Source organism: Sminthopsis crassicaudata, chromosome 1, assembly GCF_048593235.1.
Source record: "Sminthopsis crassicaudata isolate SCR6 chromosome 1, ASM4859323v1, whole genome shotgun sequence".
NCBI lineage: Eukaryota > Metazoa > Chordata > Mammalia > Dasyuromorphia > Dasyuridae > Sminthopsis > Sminthopsis crassicaudata.
In genome coordinates, this window is record NC_133617.1 from 485,671,702 (window position 1) to 485,698,909 (window position 27,208).

A 27,208-nucleotide genomic window follows, 5' to 3' on the forward strand; every position below is an offset into this window, starting at 1 on the left:
AGAAAGTGCTGATATAGCTCAGAAAATGAGACTAATTAAGCAATGTCCCAAGTAACGAAACTCATGTTCAGCAAGCTTTGGGAATCTTTTTACCTTAGCCATTTAATTAAATATTTTTTGAATGAAAGAAGAATTGTATCTGCTTGACATAGGTAAAAACACTAAGTCCAGGAAAACATAATTTTCTTTTTATTACTGGTTTCTTCTGTTCAAGTTTTTCCTGCCCTCTATTAAGTTGACAAAAATAAATTAGAAATCGAAAATTCCTAAGAAGCTCCATTTATAGCCCCAATTCAATTAGTATTTTGTAATTATCTATATAAGCTCTACTTTTAGAGTTAATAGTCAAACATGTTATGTTGTCATGTTCATCTTCATAAGTTAATGATATAGTGAAGGGAAAAAACTTTTATATTTGGAATCAGAAAACTTTGGTTCAATAAAGATGGGTAAGTCACTTAATTTTTCTGGATCTCAGTTTCCTCATCAATAAATGAAGTGATTGGATTATATCAGTGCTTCTTAAACTTTTTCCATTCATGACTCCTTCAGAAATTTTTATGCAATTCTAGTTATAGAGGCATATAAAATAGGTATACAAATCAAACACTTGCTGATAATAAATCATAATTTTCTACATTCAGTTATTCAACCCTCAAATGGGGTTATGACCCACAGTTTAAGAAATTTGGACTAGATGACCTTTGAAGTGCTTAACCTGCACTAAATCTACAATTAAAGGGCTATATTTTTCTATGATTAATATAACTTTAAAGCTTAAAAAGGGCCATCTAAATATTATTGTTCTATAAAAAATAATGAACAAGATTTTATTTCAGATTTTATCTAAAAAAATTAAAAAAAAAAACTCTCATGTCATCTTTCCTTTAATCACACACAAAGAAAAATAGATTTCTTCTATGTCTTCCAAATATCCAGAATTTGTACATCTCTTCCTAAAAGGCTGATTAATAATGTCAAATTTCCTCATTTTCTATATAATTATGAAGCAAGATTTATACCCTAATAACTTGGCAAGATATTAAGCCTACAGGAGACAAGCAGTGGAGAGTGGTTAATTATAGTCCACAGATAACAATGAGGTTTTACCAAGAGATGGGGAATTTGAGAAGACCTCATTTCCCTAGTCTCTTCTTTTTAGTAGTCGAATGTTCTTAATTCTCATTTTTGTTCTCCAGCTTTTTTGGCCCTGGTGCAGTAGCTCTGTTTTGGAAGAGTGGAAAAAGTGTGTCTTCAAGCTATAACTGTACTTAAACTAGTATATGGCTAAGCATCAAAAACAGATGCCAACCCTAAAAAGCACAACAGATGCAACCATAAAATACACATACACACACACCCCTACCCAAATTCCTTTTACTTTCTGAAAAAGCAAAAACTGCAGACAGTACCTGCCTAAGAGAGAAAGCAATATCCACAACAGACTGATTAAAGCTACACAATTAAAAAAAAAAATTACAGAGTATTGTGGTGAGCAAGATGCCTTAAATTCATAATGGGTATGCATTATATTCATCATTTTCTAACCAAGAATACCAAATATATCAAGGAATGTACCTGAACACTTCCAGCTTCAATTACACTTACCCTATTTAACTAATCAGTCAAGATTCCTCTTTCCCCACTGTCCTTACACATTCTTTCTCCTTTTCCTGTTTGCAGAGGTTTCTAGACAAAAAAAAACAACTGAAAACTTCTATTCTATATTCTACCCTTTCTTCTGTCTATCCATGGGGATCATCTTCACTCTTTCTTCTGCCTGTCTTAAATGTGCTGGTGAAATTATTCCCAAGGTGATTCCCTCATGAGACAGAATTCTATTTATAGCTACCAATACTTCATAGGGACTCTTCAAAAAGAGGTAATATACAAGCAAAAGGGCACAAAAATCAGCTTTGTATCTTTAAGAAAGTAGATCACTTCCCTTGTGTAATCCCTGCTGAAGATCCCTTTGGAATCTTAATATTAACTAGCTCACTCTGGAAGGACTTTCTAAAATCAAAAGCAAAAAAATTCTGAGACTATTAATCAACTAACAAATAAGCATGAGGAATTAACTATAGTCAAGGAAAACATCTTGAAAAATTCTTATACTCACATCACGACTATTAAGTTGGAGTCCTTTAGAACTTAATTTTTTTCCCCTGTGCAACCAGGTTTACATTTATAATAAAATATTTTATAAGCAAAAATGCTGCTCTCTGTTCAACAAAGATTGGCTGTTATTATTATATATGTTGCTTCCAAAATGACTGAACCAAATAGAGAAAAATTTATCTTTTTTACCATCAATGAATGACTTCTTGGTCTGATACCAAATTATTTTACGGTCAGTGGCAAACAAAATTTTCTAGAAATTAAAATCTGATCATATTAGTTTTCTTGATGATGCCAGATTTCAAGAACATATACTATACACTAGGAGAGTGTGTGTGTGTGTGTGTGTGTGAGAGAGAGAGAGAGAGAGAGAGAGAGAGAGAGAGAGAGAGAGAGAGAGAGAGAGAGAGAGAGAGAGAGAGATTTTTTTTTTTTTTGCAAAGAAAGGAAGAAAGGAAGGAAAGAAAGAAGGGAGGGAGGGAGGGAAGGAGGGAAGGAAGGAAGGAAGGAAGGGAGGGAGGGAGGGAGGGAGGGAGGGAGGGAGGGAGGGAGGAAGGAAGGAAGGAAGGAAGGAAGGAAGGAAGGAAGGAAGGAAGGAAGGAAGGAAGGAAGGAAGGAAGGAAGGAAGGAAGGAAGGAAGGAAGGAAGGAAGGAAGGAAGGAAGGAAGGAAGGAAGGAAGGAAAAAGAGAGTTACTGAATCTCAAAAAGAAAACTGACTTTGCCTCCATTTTATTCATTCTTTTTAAAAATAACTTCTTAATTCCTAATGATGTACATAAGAAGCTCAGCAAGATATACTAAAGTTTTAAGTTTCAGCAAAAAGATCAAAAAAGCAAAAAAGAAATTAAAAAAAGAAGAAGAACACAAAGGAGAGGAAATTTAGATAGTACCAACGGTTATCTGGAATCAAGAGTTTTAAAACTGTAAGGGGTCATGGCAAACAACTACTTTAATACTTCTTCCCATAATAACAGATGAGGAAACTGTGGTTGTTAAGCTAAATAATTTACTAAATATACAGTTAGTTGAGATACTGGTAAAAGTGGTATACATACAAATGAAGAAATATCTAAAGACTCAAATACATTTAATTTTTTAAATCCATTCATAATTTTAAACATCTTACATTAACCAGATAGAAAATAATTTATTCATTCATTCCCACAACATATATATTTGTAAAAATACTTAAACATAAGTCAAAAGTATAAAGTCCATCTTATAAATTCCATTTACAATTCCAAGAATGTGTTCAAGTAAGGTGCTCAGGAACTACAATGTTAGGTAATCATAAACACTACTGTAATCAACTACTCCTACCTCTATGTTATAGATGGACAGATAGGAATTAGAAGAAAAGAGCCAAAAAAACGTAATGTAAGAGCACCCTTTACTGATCTCAGGGTACTTGCCAGGAACAAGCCAGAGCACATCAGGGAGTTATTTTCCAACATCTTCTGCAAATTAAGAAGTTATGGCAATAATTACACAATTATGTTTAATTTCTACTTTGGAACCACATTGAAACTGCAGTTAGTGCTTCTGTTCAGTTATCTTTACTCTTCCCTATTCCTCATTGGCATAAAGTGGCCTTTGAGAAACAAATTCCAATACAACTAAGCAAATAAGAAGATTTCCACATGGAACAAAGTGACAGTCCATTTAATAGAACTCCAGGTCCAAATTACAACAATCAACAGACAACGTATTCTTTCTTACACTTCTCAAAAGTTAATTCTCTTCATTCCATACAGAGAAAAGTTTACACATCTCTAATATAAAGGATCCTCAGACTCACAAATTCAAGGAAACTATCTCAAGTAAAAATACAATGGGTCAGAAATTTTATGTATGTGCTAAATGGGCACTACCATATGCAAATGTCTTTTCTTTTAGGGTTTTTTCCTTTGAAACAAAAAACTCTTTTAAAAAGCATTCCATTCCAGATCACATCCATGTGATAGCTAGCAATAGGCAAGGGGCTTTCTAAATTCTGTAAACATAATAGATTTATTATCATACACTTTGCTGATAGAAGCACTAGAAAGCCAAGATACAATTTTGGTAAAATTATTAAGAAATGAGATCATAAATAAAAATAAGTAAACTTGTTCCTGAGTGGCTTTTAGCATGGTACATTTGATGGTTTTATATCATACGTGAAGGGAATGTTGCTAGTGATGATACTATTTAAATATCTTAGTACTGCATAAGCCATCTTACTTCATTCAATGTAAAATTTATCCTCTGATTTGGAACTGCTATTGATAGCCCGATCACAGATCTGATTTTCTGTCTCAAAGACAAAATGCTATCTTTGGTCAAACAAGGCTAAAACCGCTTCTAACACCAATTTATGAATCTATTAGTGAGTTAAACAGGATGAAAGAAGCTTAGATTATCAAAATACCTAAAGAAGAAAACTGTACAACAGCAAGATTATATGATGATCAATTCTGATTGACGTGGCCCTTCTCAATAAGGCCAGTTCCAATGATCTTATGATAGAGAGAGCCACTTACACCCAGAGAGGTGACTGTGGGAACTAAGTGTGAATCACAACATAGCATTTTCACGCTTTTTGTTGTTTGCTTGAATTTTATTTTCTTTCTCATTTTTTTTCCTTTGATCTGATTTTTCTTGTGCAGCAAGATAACTGTATAACTATGTAAATCTATATTGGATTTATGCATATCTCTTTACCATGTTTAACATATATTGGATTACTTGCCATCTGGGGGAGGGGATGACAGAAAGGAGGGGGGAAATAAGAACACAAGGTTTTGCAAGGGTCAATGTTGAAAAATGCATATGCAGTTTTGAAAACAAAAAGCTTCAAAAAACAAAAACAAACAAACAAACAAGCTGTAGCGTAGCTAAAACCAAGAGTAAAAGACCTGGGCTAATATATGAGTTTCACTATAATGCAATTAGAAATAAATGCAAATTAAGTTCTTCTTTAGAAACTATCCAAAAGAATTTACCTGACAAAGAATGGAAAACCATTATAAAACAATAATGACCCAGATCAACATAATACAAATGTCTATTGCTAACACATCTTTGATACTGTATCACTCTGGAATAGCTGTTTTCAATAAAGAACTGAGCAATTAAATAACGTAATAAACTCATACTGAATGAAGTACTCAAGTTACTGTCAATCAATCATATCTTGAGAAACTAGAAGAACTGAGATGTCAAGATGATATGTTCCAAGTAGCTATCATTTTCACTTTGTGTTGTTTTATTCTAGAATTTAAAATGAAACTTTGATCAATTATTTAGCAACAAGTATTTAAGTGCCTACTATATGTTAAGACTTGTGTGGGCTCTAGAGCCCAGCTTCTTAAACTGTGGGTCACACTTCTATGGGGTCTCATATCTAAATATGGGATCAGAATATTATCATTTATTATCAGTAAATGTTTGATTTGTATACCTATTTTATATACTTATATACCCAGAGTCATAAAAATTTCTTGGGCAAAAAAGGAATCACAAGTGAAAAAAGTTTAAGAAGCCCTTCTGTAAAGGACTCTCTACTCACATGGAGCTTAAATTCTGATGCAGGAGATAACACGCAGAAACATATATAGCACAAATATGTAAGAAGTACTTAAAGGCAAGGCAGTTTGGGTGGAACTGCACCAATAATTTGGGAGTGGGGAAATCAGGAAAGGCTTCACATAGAAAATGAACTGGGTCAGTTAAGAGATCTGAGGCAGAGAGATTAATTAGGAGGCTATTGCAATAATTTAGGTGAGAAGTGATAAGGACCTTAATTATGTGGTAGCTGTATGAATGGAGAGAAGGGGTCATAGTCAAGAGATCATGAAGGTAGAAACATCACAATTTGGCAACATATTAGTAATATATGTGGGAGGAAGGAGAGTAAAGAGTCTAGAATACTACTAAAAGTTACACAACTGGGAAGCTAGAATAACAGTGGTGGCTTCAACAGAACTAGGGAAGAACGGAGAGCTTGGGAGAAAAGATAATGAGTTCAATTTTGGACATATTGAGTTAAAGATATCTCTGTGATGTTCAGTTTCAATTTTCCAATAGGAAATAAGTGACACAGAAAAGAAACTCAAGAAAGACTGAAGCTAGATATAAACAGAGAGACGGAGATATAAAAAGAGTGACAAAAACAAAGATAAAGGATATATATAATTATTAGCCTGGAATAACAGTTAAACCCATGAGAGCTGATGAAGTTACCAAAAGAGACAATGAAGAATAAGAAAAGAAAGGGCTTGGGATACAGTCTTTGGAAATATCCAGTTAGGGAGTGTAATATGAATGGATGATAAGTCAGCAAAGGAACCTGGGAGCCATCAGACAGGCAAGAGGAGAACCAAGAAAGAGTAGTGTCTTAAAAACCTAAAGAAGGAAAAGTATCTAGGAGGAAAGATTTTAAAAATCTAAGTTCTCATCCCATTAGAAAGGGCTTCTAATTCAACATAACTGTCTAGAATGAGTTCAAGCAAAAATAAGCAATATGGATCAGTGGGCAACTCCAAAGAAAATATTACCTGCACTCTGAGATACAACCATATAACACATACCCTTTCTTTGGCTTCATCTTGCCCAAAGAAAAAAGTCGGTGGAGCTAATGGTGGACAAAGTAGACTACCACACCCACTTCAGGCAAACTCATCCAGAGCTCCAACCCATTCTTAGGTAATACAAACCAACAAGGATGCCATTTATTATTAATTCAATCTGTGACAAGATGATTCAGGAGTTTCTAGAGGGGCAGGAAATGAAACAGACAATGAAAACTAGAACAAGCTATTGTGATGATTCACTATGCCCATCCAAAGATACATTAAGCTTTCTGCAATGAGGGGCCAAGTCCACAACTTGCTGTGGCTAGTAAACTGGGTTTGGATGCTGTAGGGCCAACCCTGAAGGAGTGAGGGGGAGGAAGGCAGGTGAAAGATCACCATGTACTTGGAAATTGTTTTTCAAAGTGAGAAAGTTAGTGGGCACAAGAAAAAAATTCCTTTACACTTCAATCCTATCTAACTAGGTTTGGTCAGAAGAGCAGAATTAAAGTTGGCAACAAGAAAAATCTAGAGTTCACAATGAAGCTTTGCTTTTTTTTTTTTTTTTTTTTTTTAAGATGACATTCTTCTGAAGTCTAAATCTAGACCAATTCACATGGGATGTACATGAACAAATATTTTTCAAAGAAAAGATCAATTCAGTAGAGTGTAGCAAAACTCTTAAAGGAAGTTAGGAGGGTTGAATAAAAACTTTAAAAATGAAATAAATAAGGCTAAGTTATGTATAAGAAAATGAATCACTAAAAAAAAACAAGAAAATGCTTGAAGGATATAAACAAAAGAGAAAACAAAGTTTTCTAAATAAGATATTTTAAGATAAAAATTAAATAAATCAAAATGTTGACTAGTAAAATGGAAAATATTTTTTGAGTGAAATCTCTTACACCAGAGACAATTCTCATCCCAAAGGAAGTGGTACATGCCCATCAGCTGAGTCATGGAAAAACAGACTAGTTCTAACACAATACTGCAGAGCACATCATGAGAAATAATCCTGCTTTTGCCCTAGGAGACAGACAAGAAGGAAGACTTATAGTAACAGGTCTTTCCTCACACTAATTTTGATAATTCTCTGAATTCTCAAGGGGAAGTACTAGAAAAGAACTGCACTAAGTTACACAAAACAAAATCCATTTTTTCTTTTCATATAATTCCTATTGTATAACACAAGCCTGGAGGAGAAGATAAAATGTTGAATATTTATTCAACACTGAATGGTCATTAGTGATGTTTTAGGTACCATAAACCACATCTCCATCTACTGGAGAAATTTGGGAAAAGCAAGTTAAAAACCTGTTTACATAAATGTAAGAAAGAGGGTCAGGTTCTGAAAGGCTGATTTTTCTTCTACTTAAGCTTGATTAAGTCCTTTGATGTTATTAAGTCATCAATGTTTAAGTGACAAAATAGTTTAAAGACATTAAGTTAGCTGAAAATCATCTTTGCAGCCACAATTTTAAGTAATACAGTCATATGCATCTTAAAAGGAATTGATAATTTCTGAACAGCCAAAAAAAAGCTTCAATGAGCTGAGTTTATGTGGCCTAAGTATCAAGTGGACAAAATAAATGCACAGGCACAAAACATGGAAAAATGGATCACACTACTTAGGTTAGCACTTAATTGTATCAGAAGTTGAAAAGGATGAAGGTGTATCTTTTTCTCAGGATTAAGCTGCAATAATTGGCAATCAACTACATAACAACAACTTTTATTGTTATTACAATGTCCTTTACATTTACAAAGCACTTTCTATCTTTTTCAATTTATTAAGTTTTAAGCTGTATCCTCTCCCCATCCCAAATTATAGAAGGCCACCATCTCTCATCCCTTCTCCCCTATACACATAAATTCTTACTATACATACTTCTATTTATGAGTTCTCTGGAAGTAAATAGCATCTTTCCTCATAGGCCCTTTGTAGTTGATTTGAATATTTATAATAATCAGAATAACTTAGTTGTTCACAATTATTCTTCAAATAAAGCTGTATTCAACATTCCCTTGGTTCTGTTCATTTCATTCTTCATTATTTCTTGCAAGTTTTTCCATATTTTTTCTAAAACCAGCCTGCTTATCATTTCTTATATCACAAGAGTATTCCCTTTTTTAAAACTTAATTTTATTCTCATATTATCTACATATTATTTTATGTGATGCTACTAATAATCCTATGAAGTAAGTAGTACATAAAGAAACCAAAGCTTAGAGTGCTTAAATGAATTCACCTAATGTCATACCACTAATACTAGAAGCAATGAACGTAAACATCAAACTCCAAATCCATTGCTCTTTCCATTAAACCAAATTATTATATGGGCCAATTAGTTCACAACCAGTTATTAATCTAAATCACAAAGTCCTTTATTTCAGTCAAATCCCTGACAAACGTCTAAGCCATGAAAAATACCAAGCCATTCTTCTTCCATAATCAAGTCCTCATAATACTGGCATGGGAAAAAGAGTAATCATAACACAGTCATCTCCCTCTACTATCAACTCCAATTCCTGAGGTGTGTACTGATTTCTTTCTTTCTTTCTTTTTTTAACAAAAGGGATACAAAATAGTAGTACCCAGTGGATGAGTATATAATTTTCAACATATGCAGGGAAAGATAGCATGGCATATTAAACAGAGGGTTAGCCTTGCAGTCAGAAAGATCCAAGTTCAAACCCTGCAATCTATCACATTTAACACGAGTGATAAAAATACCCCCAAAATTTGAGTTACCAAGATGTATCAATTGAGAGTTTCTACACCAGGAATTTGCAAATGAAATCACAAGTTTGGACCCTTTCCACTTCCTACCTCAGTTTATTCAACCTTCCTACCTCCTCCATTCCCCAATTTCCCCCTTCCCCAAAAAAGGATCTTCAGTTACCTTAGCTAGTTTAGTTTGTCGAAAGAAAAAAAAAGAAAAAAAAGAAAAATGTCTGGCTCGTGTCTTAAGGTTTAGTTTTCCTTCTCCCTTTATGTAAGTAAGGACATTTCCCTTCACCTTCCTAAAAAAGGATTGTGGAGAAACATTTGCACCGCTGAAGGAATCTCTATTCTAGGAGTTATCTACACAAATCATAGATCTGAAATTGAAAAAGGAAAAAGCCAGCTGCGTTAGCCATACAAAGCACTCTTTATTTGCTTGTCTGGCAAGATTGGGCTCAATGATTTCCCTCAACCTCTACTTCCCATACCACAAGGTTTGCCCTGCACTGGCACAATTTCTAGCCAGCTTGTTTCAGGGAACCTGTAAGTCCTCTGCAAGACTGAATGTCAACTTTTTGGCAACATTCACATTCTCAAGATGGAAATTAACAGATACTAATATACACTAATTATGGCAATTAGGTGGGTAAACGGAGTGACTGAACATCATAAATTCCCCTGCAAGTTATACCACCAACCCCAGCAAATTCTAGGAATAGAAGATGGTCAGAGAGGGTGTGGGACTTATATTAGCACAAGTTCCCCTGGGTTTTTCTGCCAGCCAACAGGGCAAGAGTTATTCATAACAACCCACACTGGTCTAACATGGATCAAGAACTAATTGAGAGATGGCTACTTCCTAGTAATATGCTAGGACATTTAGGTAGGTCCGTTCTAAAAAAAAATAAATTTTTATTCACATAGTTTTGTATCATCTACATTTACGATTAGAATCTTTATCATTTCCTAGAAAACCATTCTTTATAATAAAATATTCTTTAAGAAAAAATACCAAAAGCTCCTCAAAAAAAAAAAAAAAAAAAAAAAAAAAAAAAAAAAAAAAAAGCAACATAACGAAGAAAATGAATGGTATATGTAGACTTTCATACCCATAGTTTCCTCAGTCTGCAAAGAAGCTTGGTAGAGGTATCTTCTCATATTTCTTCTTTGAAATCAAATATCATATTTTCACAGTATTCTGTTTTATTTTATTAATTCTGAACTTAGCCACAAAATAAAATGGATATTTCCAAGTACATAATAGCAGAGAAAAAGGAAACTGAACAAAAGACTGCATTTTTCTATTATGTACAGATTGCTTATCATTTTAAGATATAAGTTCAATCTGTAGCTTTCAAAACTGCCCTGCTTTTCAGTGTTTCTTTCCGACCTTCCTTCAAATTTTCTTCTGAATTTAAAAAAGATATTTTAACAAGCCTTTTTTTCTTTTCTTTTCACTCAATCCAGTTGTTTTCTTATAATTTTTTTCTATTTACATTGTTTTAGTCACGATTTTTGTTTTTTTTTTTTAATTTTGATACTTTGTGTTTCCATCGTCTAATTTCTCTTCATAGACCCCAACCAACCCTTTGAGAATCTTTTTATATAACAAAGGTCATTTTTTAAAGAAAAAAAAAAGGGGGGAGAAAAGAAAAATAAACAATCATCAAAATCAATATATAGAAAAAAAATCTGAAAATATATGCAGTGTTCCACACCCATGGAACTCCCACCTCTGCAAAAGAGTTGGGGGGGGGGAGGTTTGGGGATAAGGGTTTGAAGAGGAAGAGTTCTCTTATCTCTTCTTTAAGGCACAACTGCTTGCTTTATATAATTTTGTAGCATGTGCTATCTATGGTTTTGTAGTAGTTGTTTTTTCAATTTATATTGCTGTAGTCATTATGTATATTGTTTATAGGGTCCATAAAGATTATATATAATAGTTTTCCAGGCTGTGCTTACTTCATTTTGCATCAATTCACACAAGTCCTTCCTATGCTCACTGATGCAATAAATATGGTTTCCCAAAAATCTTGGTGTAGTTTAAAACTTGGGGACATGCTGTATTTTGGTGTGCACAGGTCATATGTCTAGCAGCAGAATCTCTGAGATAAAGGATAGGGACATTTCCATAATTTTTTTTACATAATTTCAAATATACAATTTCTTTGACTGCTGGCTTAGATTTTCTTTTCTGTAGCTAAAGTTGCTCTGTATCAAGACATCTAACAAATTCTAAAATTGACAAAGCAGCAGTCCATTTTTAATAAGATAGTTCCTTACTTAGGAACAGAAAAATGGGCCAAGAATGCTCTAAAACTAATTTCTAAAATTGTAGATAAGAAACTTAGTAGACACTGCTTTCAGCCCAATATAAGAAGCCTCCTTATAAAAAGTACTAATAAATGGAAATTCTATTTGCAACCAAGTGGAGCTGGAAAAGCACTGAATTATTCCTATGAGGCTAAAGAAAGAGAAGGACTCATCTCCCAAGTAGATTAGGGGAAAAAAAAAATCAACTTTCATACTATATTCTCTTTCAGTTCAGGTACCCTAAAAATAAACCTTCACTTTCTTTCATGCCCCTGGATGTAAAAGGATTGAGAAGAGTTGAGACTGAAGAGAACACTAGGAAAACACAAATAAAGCTATTCATAAAAAATCTATAGTGAATAAGTTTTTTACTAATACAAATTTGAGCTTAGTAAAATATTATAGAAACTTAGCTATTTCTTCTTTTATTGAACTTCCACATTTAACAGTACAGAATTTTAAAATTACATTAAATTAACCAAGACTTTCCAATGGATTCAATGATAAAACAAACAAAACTGAAGGGGCCATATATAAGATTGTATATAACAGTAGCCTTGGTTGCCCTTCAGATCATCTTTAGAGCAACTGAGACAACCATGTACTCTTTCTAGTTTTTATGGCGTTATTGTCATCAGAAAAGCAAAGAACTGGGTGACAAATGGCTTATAGTAAGGTAGGAAATCCAGAACAGTATCTTTATGGAGACATCATTAGTTTCCAAATCAACATGGATGTACCAGTAAAAGACTTTTAAGTCTTTTAAAACTATCTTAAAACTAAAAAACAAACAAACAAACAAACAAAACTCTTTAAAAACTATCTTAAGATATTTCAAATGATTCCATCTTAAAAAAAAAATCTGTTTAAAACAAAATCCTTCTTGTGCATCATTTTCCTTGAATTAGACAAAGTTATAAGGAAACCAAATTTCTACTCCTGTTGAATATTTACTCAAGTTCCTCAAATCAAAATCTTCTAAGATAACAAAATCATAAAGGTAGTCTCTATGTTATAATAAGAGTGATTAAAACTTCTGGATGAAAGTAAACAGCAGGTACAAATACATTCTTTAAAGAAAAAGAAAAAAAAAACCCTATCTTTTCACAAAGTAGTATTCTCAATAATAAGTTAAATGAAGAAAAGGAAAACCAGATCTAGATCTAATTGAAAGCAGAACTGTTTTACATCTACTGGTTTCCCCAAAATTTTCAAGAGACAAGCAACTGTTCCTTAAGTCTCAATAATTCATCTGGGAAGAGACACTTAAAATAACTAAATTGGGGCAGCTAGGTGGCACAGTGGATAGAGCACCAGCCTCGAATTCAGGAGGACCCCAGTTCAAATCTGGTCTCAGACACTTAAGACTTCCTAGCTGTGTGACCCTGGGCAAATTACTTAACCCCAGCCTCAGAAAAATCAATCAATCAATCAATCAATCAACATGGTTTTCCTATACAGAGAGAAACAAGGCTGTCTCCAAGACATAGCAAATATTGATATTGCAGAGAACCATGAAAGACAATAAAAGACAAACTTAATAGATATAGAGTTTAGACTTCTCCCTCTCCACTAGAATAGCCCCCAAACACAGAAGGCTGAGGTTTGTTTTTGTTTTGTTTTTTAAAAGCCATTGATTAATTGGGGCAACAGATTTGCTAGATTTGTGATTTTTAAGGTAAGAGAATATGTAATACATTAAAGAATAAATAAAATTCAAATATGTTAAAATGTAGATTATTTCTTCAAATTAAATAGTTTTTTTTTCTTTTGAATTTTTGGAGTAAATAACATGAAGAATCAGAATGCCAAAAATTAGTATTTCATTTGGCATTTACAGAATATTAACATAACATAGACTTCTCACAGTAAGAACTTCAGAAACATTCTCCTATCAATGTAGTGTTTAATCATTACTTCAGAATATTGATGGTAAAGAATCCTTCCAACCTCTCTGCAGAAAGGTAATGAATAAATAAGTATGGACAAAGTCAGACATTTTCAAATATGGTCAATATGTTAATTATTTTGTTTGATTTGACTTATTTGTAACAAGGGAGGATTCTATTCCCAGGAAGTCATTGTGAAATGGCAGTGGCCTTCAGGTGATAACACATCAGGTAGGAGTGAGTGTTTTCCCCCTTTCCCTTCTTCCTCCTCTAAAGTGATAATGAACATCAGGCTTAGGAAAGTGACCCTCCAATTCTCCCCACTCATAGTCACAGACATGCTTAGCCAGATCTTCAACCCAAGCATTTGAATGTGATTATGAGAGTCAGGGATTCTATAGCAGCTTTACACATCTTGAGTCTGGCTCAATCCTGATGTCACCTGGAACAGAAAGAATAACCTAGAACCTTGGAACAATTCTGAGTCTCACTAATCAGTATAAATTCTATTAGGTTAATATAGATTATAGCAAATGAAGAAAGAAGGCCCAGAATTCTAAATGAAAATTATCCTTTTAAAAGATGTCCAGACTTTCCAAAAGCCATCCACATAAACTAAACCATTCAATCATGAAATGTTGGGTTTTCCTTCATGTTGCACTAAATCATGTGGGGTTTAATAGATGAATAAATGTGACACTAGGGGGGGGGGGGAAAGAAAGAAAATGACAGTAATGTTAAAAAGAAAAAATTAAAAAGCAACAATAAAACAATAAAATACACAGCAGTACACTAAAGTACAGCAGTTTTGAAGGGTGGGTAGATTTGGAGAAGAGAGAATATGAAGCATATTGCAAAATCAAAACTCAAGAAGACTTTTAAACTGTTAGTTCCCACCAACACAACTGCTGTTTTTCAAAGGAAGCCTGAGAATTAAGAAGAGCACAGGAAACATAAGAGAGAATTCCAGACAAATTAAAAGGAGAAGAGAACTAAATATCTTCCTTTGTACAAATATATTCCCATTCCACCTCTCTATCATTTTCAATCATTTAGAACACAATCTAGAACCCAAAAGAAAGCAAAACAAGTGTATAAGCTTATATAGTTCATGAGTCTCATAGATCTTTTCCTTTTCATAAGTTATTTACTTTTATTTTATATATAATTCTTATCTTGTTTTTGATCCCACAACACATCAGTCTTCAATACTTCAGTACATCTGGTGATCTCATTAATAAGGCTACTTGTGGAGAGAGTAACTACAGAATGCAGACATTTTCTCATGCTATTAAATTCTTGTTTATATAATAACATAAATCCTCCACATAAAGTCCACCCAAGGTGCTAAGGGCTTTTCTCTCCATTCCTGCATATCAGACCCAGCACAAAAGCTATCCATTATTCATCATTGATATAAGCCTAACTCATCTCCTCCTCCAATTATGTGTTACACACACACACACACACACACACACACACACACACACACACACACACACCTAAAAAAATCTCATCATCTAAAGGAAATCCCTCTCCCATCTGGACTGGGTACTGAACACCTTCCAAGTAGCAAACACTACTTTATTCTTCAATCAATAGTAATAATCAGAGAATCAAACATAATTATTTCGGCTGTTACATATATCAAGGAATTGTATGATCTTTATTTTAAAAGTTTTATTGGTACCTTTTGCTTTGTCATTAGTCATTTCTAGATATACCCTTCTCTTTCTCCACCTCCCCATCACTTCAAATCTTCCCTAGTAAGAAAAAAATGAAAACAACTGATGATGCCTGAATCTAAGAGTGATTGCAGTCCTAAAATTCTATGATTCAGGGCCTCATCACTTTTTTACTTAGACTACTGTAAGAGCTTCTCAGCTAGTCTCCCTTCCAGTTTTTCCTTTCTCCAATTCAGCTATCACATAAGTTACAAAATAATCTTGGTGATACACAAGTCTGACCATGTTACTTGTTTGCTTGATAACCTTTAGTAGTTCCTTCTTGCTTGTAGGATAAAATATAAATTCTATAGTCTAGCATTTAAGGTCTTCCATAAACAGATTCCAACCAACTTTTTGTAGATTTATTTCATATTGTAACTCTGCATATCCAATTCATCAATATATCTTGCAATTGCTTTCCCCAGAATATTTCTCAAAAACACTCTATGTCTCTCCCCCCTCCACTCACAGTTGCATTTCTAGTTCAAGCCCTCATTATCTTTCACCTATAAAATATCCTTTTAACTAGTCTCCCTGTCTTATGACTCTCTATACTCCAATCCATTCTCCACTCAATTGCCAAAGTGATTTCCCACATCTCTTCCATGTTCAATAAACCCCAGTGGCTATTAGCTCTAAGATAAAATAAAATCTTCCATTTGGCATTTAAAATTGGCTCCTTCCTATCTTTCCAATCTGCTGACATAGTACTCTTCTCTATATACTCCACAGTGTAACCAATCTGGCCTATATTCTGTTCCTCACATGATACCCTATACTGCTATTCCATGCTTTCCACTGGCCATCTCTCATGCCTGAAATACTCTCCCTCCTATTTGACACCTCTGTGGATCCTTCACTTTTTCAGAGTCAGTTCAAGTGCTGTCTACAGACCTTGCCTAGTAGTTCAGTTGCTAATGCCTTTCCCTATAAGGCTACCTTATATTTACTTTGTATATATCTAGTATGTACCAATTAATTTATATGGTGTCTCTTCCATTAAGCTTCTTGAGCACAAGGACTGTTTTTGCATCGCCTGGGTTTAGCACAATGGTTGGCATATAGTAGGCATTTAATAAACACTTTTTTTGGTCAGGTATGGTGAACACACCTGCAGTCTCTGCTACTAGGAAGGCTGAGGCTGGTGGATTGCCTGACTTCAGGAATTCTGAGCTGCAGGAGGACTAAAGCTGATCACAGCTGGAATCATTATGGAGAGCCTCTGGAAGCAGTGGAACCTCAGGCTGCTTGAGGAGCAAACCAATGCAGGTTGAAAAAACAAAGAATGTTAAAGCTTCCACCCAGATCAGTATTAAGATTGGATCTGTGATCGGTCACACGATTTCTAGCCTGGGCTAGATAGGCAAACTCGGTCTCCCCCCCAAAAAAATTAGCATTTTGAGTTACTGCTTGATTGTGCATCCATAGTCATCCACCCCTTTTCCAAGCTATGTTTTGTTATCTGTTCTCTGGGACCAAGACTGGGACTAAAAAGTATTTAATATACTTTTCACTTAAAATATTATATCTAGTCATTACCATATAGTACTATAGATAACTAATATATATGCTATATGTAGTCATGTACATTTTTTTCCTGGTTCTACCTCTCTCTCTCTCTCTCTCTCTCTCATTCACACACACACACACACACACACACACACACACACATACACACACACGCATGCACACACACACAACACATAAGTTCCCATTTTTCTCTGAATTGCCCATATTTGTAATTCCTTATGGTACAATAACATCTATTATATTAGCGTATCATAATTAGTTCAATCATTCTCCAACTGGTGGGCACTCAGTTTATTGCCAAGGTTTTTGCTACAACAAAAAATGTTGATATGAATATTTTCCTAAACAAATAACATGCCTATTTTATTCCCTTAAGAGTACAGGCTCAGTAGTACAATCATTGGGTCAAGATATGATCTTTACATATGCATGGTAAACACCTTGCTAGAGAGGCTTTTTATTTTATTTATTTTTTTTTTGCTGAGGTAACTGGGGTTAAGTGACTTGCCCAGGGTCACACATCCAGGAAGTGTTATGTATCTGAGGCTAATTTGAATTCAGGTCCTCCTGACTGCAGGGCTGGTGCGCTATCCACATGCCACCTAGCTGACCCTGGAAAGGCTTTAAAGCTAAGTTTTACTCTACTCTATCAAATGCTTTAGAGTCAAACAATAAAGATCAAAATAAATCTTCTGTTCCTTGTGCCTATTAATCAAATGCATAGCTATAAGAATAGGGTCTATAAAATACTGTTTACAAAAGCATAATCTTTCTCTTATTTTAATTCAGGATGTCATTAATATTGTTCATTCAAGTGAATATTTGGAAGAGATGATAAAGTAGTAGACATGTAGATCAGTAGTTACTGATTTACTCATAACTGCTTTTTTTTTTTTGAAAGGAATGTCATGTATGTTTTTCTGAAATTTTTGTATCTTGTCCTCATCTTTTAGATATGTGGAGAACTGATGCCTCAATGTGCTCAAAACTGTTCTCTCTAGTCTAGGACTCCTCTACTTCTACTTCTGCTTTTCTTTATTTCTTTTTTTTCTTTTTTTGGTTTATTAGTATCATTTCTTTTTCTTCATTATATGAATTAGGCATACAAAACATGAATATTGAGTTCAAATATGGATATTCCATTGTAATTAATAAAGAAAGCAATTTGATATAGAAATCCTGACATACCTTTTCTACTTTTCATCTATTTGGTGTTCTTTTAGTTTCATCTTTAGATGTTTTTGGTATGATTTGACTTAAATGGCTTTCAAGCCAAGCTTATTTCCACTGGTTTATAAGGTGATAGTTTTCCTAATCTTCCACTGTTCGCGTTTTTGAAACTGAATTTATTTTGTAAATGAGCACTGTCATTGCTTCTGTCTCTTTCTGCTTAGCAAAGAAATAAAGTGTTTACAAGCCATGAGGCAGTTACTAGGATATTTTGGCTTTCTTGTTCAATCAACAACTATTTATTAAGCACCTATTACATCAAGTACTGTGATAAGATGACAAAAAAATTAAATAACTTCAGATCTCATGAAACTTATTTCTATTGTTATGCTTATGTCTTTCACTGATTAAAATTCCAAAGCAAACGGGCAGTTTGTGTTAATATTTGTTCCTCAATGCAAACCCCATATTTTTAGTCAAAAACTTATCAAGTTAAACTATTTTAATTGCAGGTTTCTTCTGTTAATCTTTCTTGTAATTTACTCCTGATTTTGTTCTTTGTTCTAATAAGTTGATAGTCTAATTAAGACAGAAACAGATGACTCAGAAATGATCCCCTAAAATGGTAATTACTTTTTTCTATCTGTTAAAATAGCTGATTACATTTTTTTGGTGATGTTATTCAATATCACCATGTTCAGTGTCTTCTGACTATCTTCTTGAAATACTCACATACTCACAAGGTATAAAGCTTCAGATAGTCTACAAACATTTGATCACTTTTATTTCTTGATCGTAAGACATATTTTCCAACATACTTTTCCATGTCCTCTACTACACCTATCTTTATATTTATATTCATGTTATATATATAAATATATTTATATGCAGATTAAATTTGTTAAATCTTATTAAGTTTTATGTAGAATTTCTCTACCTCATCCTCTGCAACAGATGTTGACACATAAGCTGCAATAATCTTCAAGGTGGTCTTTTCATTTATGTTCATCATGGGCACTACAAGGCAAGATGACCAAGTGTCCCATTAAATTATGTTTCTTGTTGCCTTTAGACATAGGATAAAACCAACTTTGCAAATTCCATTATTTGCCTCTTTTAGAAATGTCTGTGAATCATCATTTTATTTTACCCAACTTCTTTTTTCTGATTTCATTTATAGTAAGAATGTCAATATTGATATAATCCAGTTCCTCAAAATGTATGTTCAGTCATTTATAATTGAACAAGGATCTTTCATTTAGATTACAAATAGATTAATACTCATAAGTGATCCAAGAACTATGTAAATCTTAGCAATCTTTCCATCCTTTTCAAATATTCTAATATTGTCACTCTAGAAGTATAAGGGGATCAAGCAGAAATGAGAATCACTTTGTATTTTTCTTTGTTTCATAGGTTGCCATGGCAAAACAACTCATCATCTAATGGTCAATCTTCTAGTGATAAGCTTTCTCCTTATTTAGTCAGACTGCTCTTTGGGAAGCACATACAGTCTTACACAAAGACTATATAATCAAAGCATTCTCAGGATGCTAAAACCCAAAAGACCTTGCATTCCACTGACATATCCTTCATGAAGCCCAAGTTATCCACACCACCAAGAAGTAGCTGAGTAGTATTTTTGTGAAGTACATTAGAAGATATAAATTTAAAGCTAAGAAGTAGATACAATGAAGAGAAGTCTTAAAAACTAAAAAACAGACCTAAACATGGCAGTAAGGGCACTGTTACATACTCTTGACAATTCACAAGGGCAATAGACAATAGGACAATTTTCCTAACAATGAAACTAAGTAGTTAAGAAAGGGTTAAATAATGTTTGAACTGTTTTGAAACACAAGGAAGTATATAATTGGAAAAATATTTTAATTTTAAAGTGATTTTTTTTGACACTTAAAGGGATAAGCATCAATTATAGGGAAAATTCATTTACAAGAGACATATTCACCAACAATGTCAAATAAATGAAGTATAACTGAAGTGACACCAAGAACAAGCTTTCTGTATTAAATCACCATATAATTATTTTTACCTAAGTATAACTGATTAAAAAGTCATAATACCTTAAGAAAGTTAATTGATACTCTTTACAGACATGTTCATCCTGAATGCTCACACCATTTGAGGACACAAATGGTATGAGCACAAGCACTGATTAAACATCCTACTCCAAAACTTCTAACTCTCACCTTCGAACAATGGACTGCTGAAGATTCTTGCAGGCGGTGAGGGACTCTCCTGTAAACATGTGGCACATGATGAGCCCAAGACAGCTGCCCATGAATGACATCACAGCATCTGACTGCAAAGTACCACTTCGGGAGATGATACAGAGACGCTGAAGGGAAGAGCAATGACTCAGAGCCTGGAAGAACTGAGCATTCGCACTGAAGTAGGGCTGCTCTAGTCTGAAAGAAAAGAATATGAGCTATGACTCTAGATAGAGAGAACAAGTCCAAAACATGAATAAACAGATAGATCCAATAAATTCAGACACATAGGATGATAGAATGTTAGCACTTAAAGGGATGTCAAAAATTAAAATTAATCCAACTTCTTTATTTTAATGATAAAAACAGTGAGTCTCAAAGAGTAAAGTGACTTGCCCATGATCACTTAACAGCAATAGTTGGGGACAGAACCCAGATCTACTCGATCCCAGATGCAATGCTCTTTTTACCACACTGCACTGTTTAAGATAATGCAAACTACACAATAATGGATTCTAAGACCAAGAGTGTCACGATGTAAAAGAGGTATAATATCTATAATACTTACCCCATAAGATTGTCTTAAGAGGAGAATCTTAACAGGACCATCTCTTTAAAAGAAGATAATTTATTTAATAAAGTGATTACAAAACATAAAGCATGATCAACTACTCATTATTATTATGATTATTATTAAGATGTAAGTAATAGTCAAAATTTAATACATTTTAAAAGGTAGATGGATTTGATAAAATGTTTAGTTGTGAACAAGACTTTATCATTCAAAGCTATAAATAGCTTTGAATATGGACAATATAATGGACAAAGTTGAATCCAGTGCCTTTAATTCAGGCTTCTTCTACAAAAAAGGGGACAGTTTTTTCCAACCACAGAAAGGAACAAATGTACTTTCCTTCCCTTGTTTCACTGAAACACATGTTTTTAAAAATATTCTTTACCTATCCCATAATATTTTCAGCAAAAGGATACTGGGTCTGTATGGTGATAAATTGAGTTCTTCATATCAAATATTCAAAGTTTCCTAGAGTCTACGGGACTTTAAAGTTCCAAACTTACTGTGGGAAGAAAGCATGTCAAACTTATGAAAATTCATGGTCCATTAGTATATCATCAACTGTTCCCATTACCAGAATCTGCAGTGGTATAACCTATCCATCTTATACTACCTACCATAAATAATATACATTCTAAAAATAGAGTTGTATATTATGGACAGAAGGCCAGATAGAGTCACCTTGACCTGAGACATTCTTCTATGGTACATTACCAGCTCAATTTTATGAAGGACCAATAAAGTAAGTTACAGTGTGACAAATAAAATCCAATGGAAATTTTAGATTGCCCATTTCTTGCAGCAAACTGAGAATGTCAAGAAACAGAAACTCAGGACTATGCTGATAAGTTGTCCTATTGGGATAGCTATAAAGGGAAAGAAAGTTTCTTCCTTAAAAAATTAGTACAAAAAGGCCAACACCCAAACTGGTCCCAAATAACCTTGCTAACCACCCAAGGTAATTTTCCCAGGAAAAAAAGAGGGAATACTAATAAAAAAACAAGGTTGCTTTTTAATTACCAGATTTAAGGGAGAACAAAAATGCTTCAAAAATATCTATACATGTGTTCAAATTTCAACCATAGCAAATGTAAAAACAACTAGGAAGATTTTGTTTCAAATTTCCAACTAGTCATTAATTCATTGGGAAAAATGCCAATAAGTCATTTTACTCCTTGTGATTAGTTAATGAAGATGGAAGGACTTTAAAATTCAGGCCAACTTCAATTAAAAATAGGCACTGCTTAACTATTATTTGTGCACATAAGTTGAAAATAGAGCCTGCCCTAGACCTTAACAACATCATTAACTGTATCAAACAAGTGAAAAGCCTAAAAGAATTCTTGAGGTGAAGAATGCAATTTGTCATTAGGGACTAAAATGAGTTATCACCTGGTAAATTTAAAATTCACAACATTCAAGTAAATTAGCAATTGTCCAAGTTGCATTGAATAACAAGAAGATTCCACAAATTCCCAATTCCACCTATATCAAATTTTTATGTTTTTCCAATAAAATTTTTTACAGGGTACACCCTTACCTCTAATTTTTAATTAATAAATTAATTGTATAACTTTATTCAATCTTTCTACTTCATCTTTTCATATACCCTGCAGACTACTCCATGCATGCTCCTGGAAAACAAAGACTATTCCTCTATTTGTATTCCTAGCATTTTAGCACAATGTTTTTTCATTCATTCATTGATAGTACCATAGAATATTACAAGTACAAAGACCTTTGAGATCATCTAATCCAAGAATCAGCCAATTATTGACTATGTCTATATAGCCCTTCACCCTTCTAAGCCAAGAATGAGTTTTACATTTTTAATAAAATTTTGCTATGGATTTGGCCATCAGCACAAATGACCTTAATCCAAACTCATTTTATAGATGAATGAGCTAAGAAAAGTTAAGGAACTTATTGAAGGTCTTAAGTGCTAATTTATTGAGAAGCAGTAGAAAGGAAGACAGATGGGTCACGGGCTTCATTTTTAAAAAATTATTTCATTTAAGTTTGAACTTATGGAAAATATACATGAAGATGGACTACTGACTTAAATATAAGTAAACTATATAACTTAGGCATGGTACAGAGAGTAAATAATTTTCATTTTTACCCCCTCTAACATGCTTGAATGTCAAGAAATCATTTCAGCTCTAAAAGATGCATTTACCATGTCACATGTAGTTGCTCTGTCAGTTTTCCTTAACTGTTTTTGTTACAAGGAAGGATTTTATTTGTGTTTAGAAGAGGCAGGGGAAGAGAAGAAGGAATGCATGGGGAAATGGCATTAATAAAGTTTTTGTTTTGTTTTGTTTTGTTTTTGTTAAGAGAAATTCAGATAACACTTGATCCTGACCTTAAAAAATAAATCAATAAATAAATTTTAATGCAGCTATTAATAGGAAACTGATTCTCAAAAGGCATACTTTCATTTTCAGAAGGGGAAAAAAAGGTCAAATTGGAAACAGAGAGAGAGAGAGAGAGAGAGAGAGAGAGAGAGAGAGAGAGAGAGAGAGAGAGAGAGAGAGAGAGAGAGAGAGAGAGAGAGAGAGAGAGAGCTGTTTAAGAGCCTGAAACAAGGGAGGCAATAAATCTGTTGCAAAACCCATATTATTCTCAAGCTGGGCAAACAAATTGCTTTTCCCTTCCAACAGTAGTAACGTCGCTACTAGCATCTGACACAAAAGCACAAGAGTAGCTCTTGTTCAAGGATATGAGGTAACCAACAAATGCTATTTGTTTTGTATGCAAAGCAATAACTCAATACGGCAGGTGAACGCATCTTATGAGTTAGAAAATGGGAGGAGGAAGATTGTGGAGGGAAGCACCATAGCAAAAACTTTGGACACTAGGTGGCACTATGGTCTCACGTTAGCATTTCTAACCCTATAGACCGTTTTTAAATCTCACAGTTTAAACCTCTATGTCTACACATAAACACAAATATTAAACAGCTAAGAAGACAGCTCCTTGGCACTTGGATCTCTCCCATTCACCTGTTTAAAAATCTTCCTGCCAACCTGATAACAAGAACCATGCTGTGTCTACTGGGGCATAATTAGGTGGAATTCCTTTTTGGAGGAAGCTATTTGTTTTCTGCCACCTCTGTCCAAAATAGTCTTGAACTCAGGGGATAAATTCCTGAATGCCCAAACTTAGCAGAATGACTAGCTATTAAATAACACCTTATATTATACTTCATTCTCATTAATACTTATTCTAAAAGTTCTCAATCAGCAAGTACTGTTTGGAGATAAGAAAAACAGACAAAAGGCTTACAAACACTGCAAAACAAAATCATTTTTTTCTTTCATGCACAGTAACAATAGCTAATTGACAAGCAATCTGCAGAATGGAACCTAATACAACTGACTCAATGCAACTGTTAAACCTGAACCAACTACAGGTGATTCTGTCAATTGCTCAACAGCTATGGTGGAGTGGGAAAGGAAGAACAGACAGTAAATTAGTTTTGCTGAACATAAAATCTTAGTATTGCTATGATTTGTTTTCATATCAAATGATTTCTTTCTTCCCTTCAACTTAAGTGATTCTCTTTCAACCTTAAGGGGGGAAGTACCTGATTTCCGAATTCACATAACTTTGTGAGAAGACATTTCAGAAATTCATGGGCTCTAAAATCTAGCATGATCACTTAAGTTATGCTGCCCACATGGTACAGAAAAATAAACATTTAATTACAAGTTGGGAAACCTAGACTCCAAAACTAACATCCCAATAACTAAACATATGATTCCGTTTCATTTCTCTGTAAAATGGTGGAGGCCAATAGTATCTCTGGTCTTTTCTAATGCTTATATGCTAAGATCAAAGTTTCCCACTGACCTTGAGTTCTATTTCTCCCTGCATCTTACAACCTCTTTAGATTTCAGTTATCTCACCTATAAAACAGAGATAATACTTATTAACTAGACTACAGCAGTTCTAAGGATTCAAAAAGTTTTAAAGTTATAGCTCTAAATAATTGACATTTTAATTAAAAATCAAATTGCCACTAAAACATATCCAAACTCTCTAGATATCCAAATTACTATTTCCAAAGAAATCAACTTAAGTCTGGGGATAAGAAATGTGTTCCCCTCTGCAATTTCATTAGTTTCTTAGTTTATTCTCTCCTGCTTTCTGAAGAAAAAAAGCTATTATCTTATTTTCCCGTACTCAATAGCAATAGTACTTCTAGAAGATATATGTACATTTTGCTCCTCAGTGACATTACCTACTAGGTCAGAAGACAAGCCAACGACTTAAGAATTTAAATTATTTTATCCTGAAACACAAACCCCACTATAATTTCATCAGTATGACAAAACAAACAAACAAACAAAAAAAAAAACCTCTACAAATTTTTAAATGCAACTGAATAGAGAAAAGAGAAAATATATCAGTTCTGGGGCAAAAAAAGAAAGGACTAAATGATTTTTATGGATCCAAGGATGATGACTTCTTAAGTATTGACCTGACTATATCTGAATGTTTGTTCACCTATGAGCCTTCTCTTTTTCACTTAAAAATGCAAAAGAAGTCTTCATCCTAAATTCACAAGTTCTGACCAAGAGGTACAGAATGCAAGAGGATAGAGCCAGTTTCATCTCTAAGCATTTGAAAACCATTTTTCTTTTTAATACTATTTCTTCCTATCAGCTTTAACCCAAGGATGGATAAGTACCACCTGCTCCTTTCATCTCAGTCTGCTTTGGCTCTTCTTAAAACTATGATAGCAGAAGGCAGAAATTCAGTTAAGAGTTCTAAATTGGCTACATTTTAGGAACTGGCATTTATTACATGCAGGCCCTAATTTACAGAATTATGTGCCAAAAGTTCGTTTACAAAGAATCATTTGGAACTCAGAACACATTTTCCCATAGTAACAAAATAAACAGGCCAGGCTACAATTTCTTTAACCCATACTACATTGGAACTATATTCACTAATTGACCCTAACTACCATTTTATAACACTGTTTATGTAGGAAAACATATTTCTTCTCCCAGAAACACATAACCACAAGTCCAGGCAACAGGAACAGAGTTTGTTTCCCATTGCCTTCTCCTTCAGCAGAAGACTTCTATTGCTTCCATAGCAGTGATGGGCAAAATAGAAAGTATCCACATGTAGAGACAGAAGTAGTAGCTAGCTCTTCATATGTCCATGTATGCATTATGTTTGTAAACCAGGCAAACCACTGTAACTCAACCTTGAAAGGTGTGACTGTAAACAAACTGTAAGTCATATATGAAAATTACTCATCATTTTTACCACCTTAAGTATAGATGCATACCTCCATACATTCTCCTGTTTCTGTTAAAGGTATCAACATCCTTCCAGTTTCCTGGGTTCATAACCTTAGCATTCTCTTTGATACCATTTAACCAACTACATGTCAAACTTGCCATTTTTCCTCCATGTCTTTCACAGCCAAGATCTTTTCTCTACTCACATAGCTAGCATCAGCAGAATGCTTCCTGACTGATCTCCATCTCAGATCCCTTACTATACCAGTCCAAGCTTCACACTTCTGCCAAAGGAATTTTCCTTAAGCAAAAGCCTGACCACCTTACTCCAATGGCCAACTTTAGAGACTCTCTATGCCTCTAGGATCAATGTAAGCTCTTTCGTTAACTCTGAAAGACCTTTACACCAGACCCCAACCTATCTTTTAGCATTATTGGACATCACTCTCCCTCTGGCAGCCTGGGATACAAATACTGGACCCCACTCCATTCTTTGCACATGATACCCAATTTCCATTCTTCTGCCCTAGTTATGCCTCCATGCTTAGAAAATTTCTCACCTCCATCTCACAATCTCTTCAAAACACAGTTCAAGCATCATCATGAAGTTTTTCCTGATGCTCCCAACTGCTAATACCCTCCCACACTAATTACTCTACACTTAACAACTTTATATTTATTCTCTTTTCATTTATTCTACTTATATACTTCTCATCTCCCCCATTTGAGTAGAAGTTCCTTGCCAGGAAAGAATTTTTCATTCTTTTTATTTCTATTCTCAGGGCTTAGCATTTAATTTTAGGTATTTGATAAATGCTTTTAACGAACAATTTATTACCAATTGAACTTGCCTCAAAAGGTGGTTAAGGATTACATAAGATAATATATAGAGAACACTTTGCAAAATATTAAAGGATATTTATGTGATGCTTTATTAAAAAGATCTTGTTTCCACCTCTTAATAAGAGCTAACACTGACAAAATATAAGATTTACAGACCTGTGAAGAAGGGATTGCAAGTGTTATCATCCCCATTTTACAGATGAGAAGCCAGTCAGTATCACATGACTGACCACTAAGTGTCCAAAGTAGGGCAGATTACTTGCAATTGAGGAA

At 34.0% G+C, this 27,208-nt stretch overlaps 1 protein-coding gene across 8 annotated transcripts in view; it reads right to left on the reverse strand.

The window, feature by feature from the left end:
* The window catches only part of FBXL18 (F-box and leucine rich repeat protein 18), a 131,598-nt gene that overhangs the window by 77,085 nt on the left and 27,305 nt on the right, over window positions 1–27,208 (reverse strand). For 5 of the 8 annotated variants that reach the window (XR_012484611.1, XM_074281229.1, XM_074281227.1 and 2 more), the window contains one exon: window positions 20,237–20,455. The exons of 1 other annotated variant lie outside the window; for it this stretch is intronic. Coding sequence is in view for 6 of the 7 variants with exons in the window: in XM_074281229.1 (XP_074137330.1) it covers window positions 20,237–20,455 (219 nt within the window). In the remaining variant the exon portion in view is untranslated. Of the gene's footprint in view, window positions 1–20,236; window positions 20,456–20,825; window positions 20,869–27,208 lie in introns of all 8 variants that reach the window. 2 more of the 8 variants (XM_074281232.1, XM_074281233.1) reach the window with 1 other exon arrangement.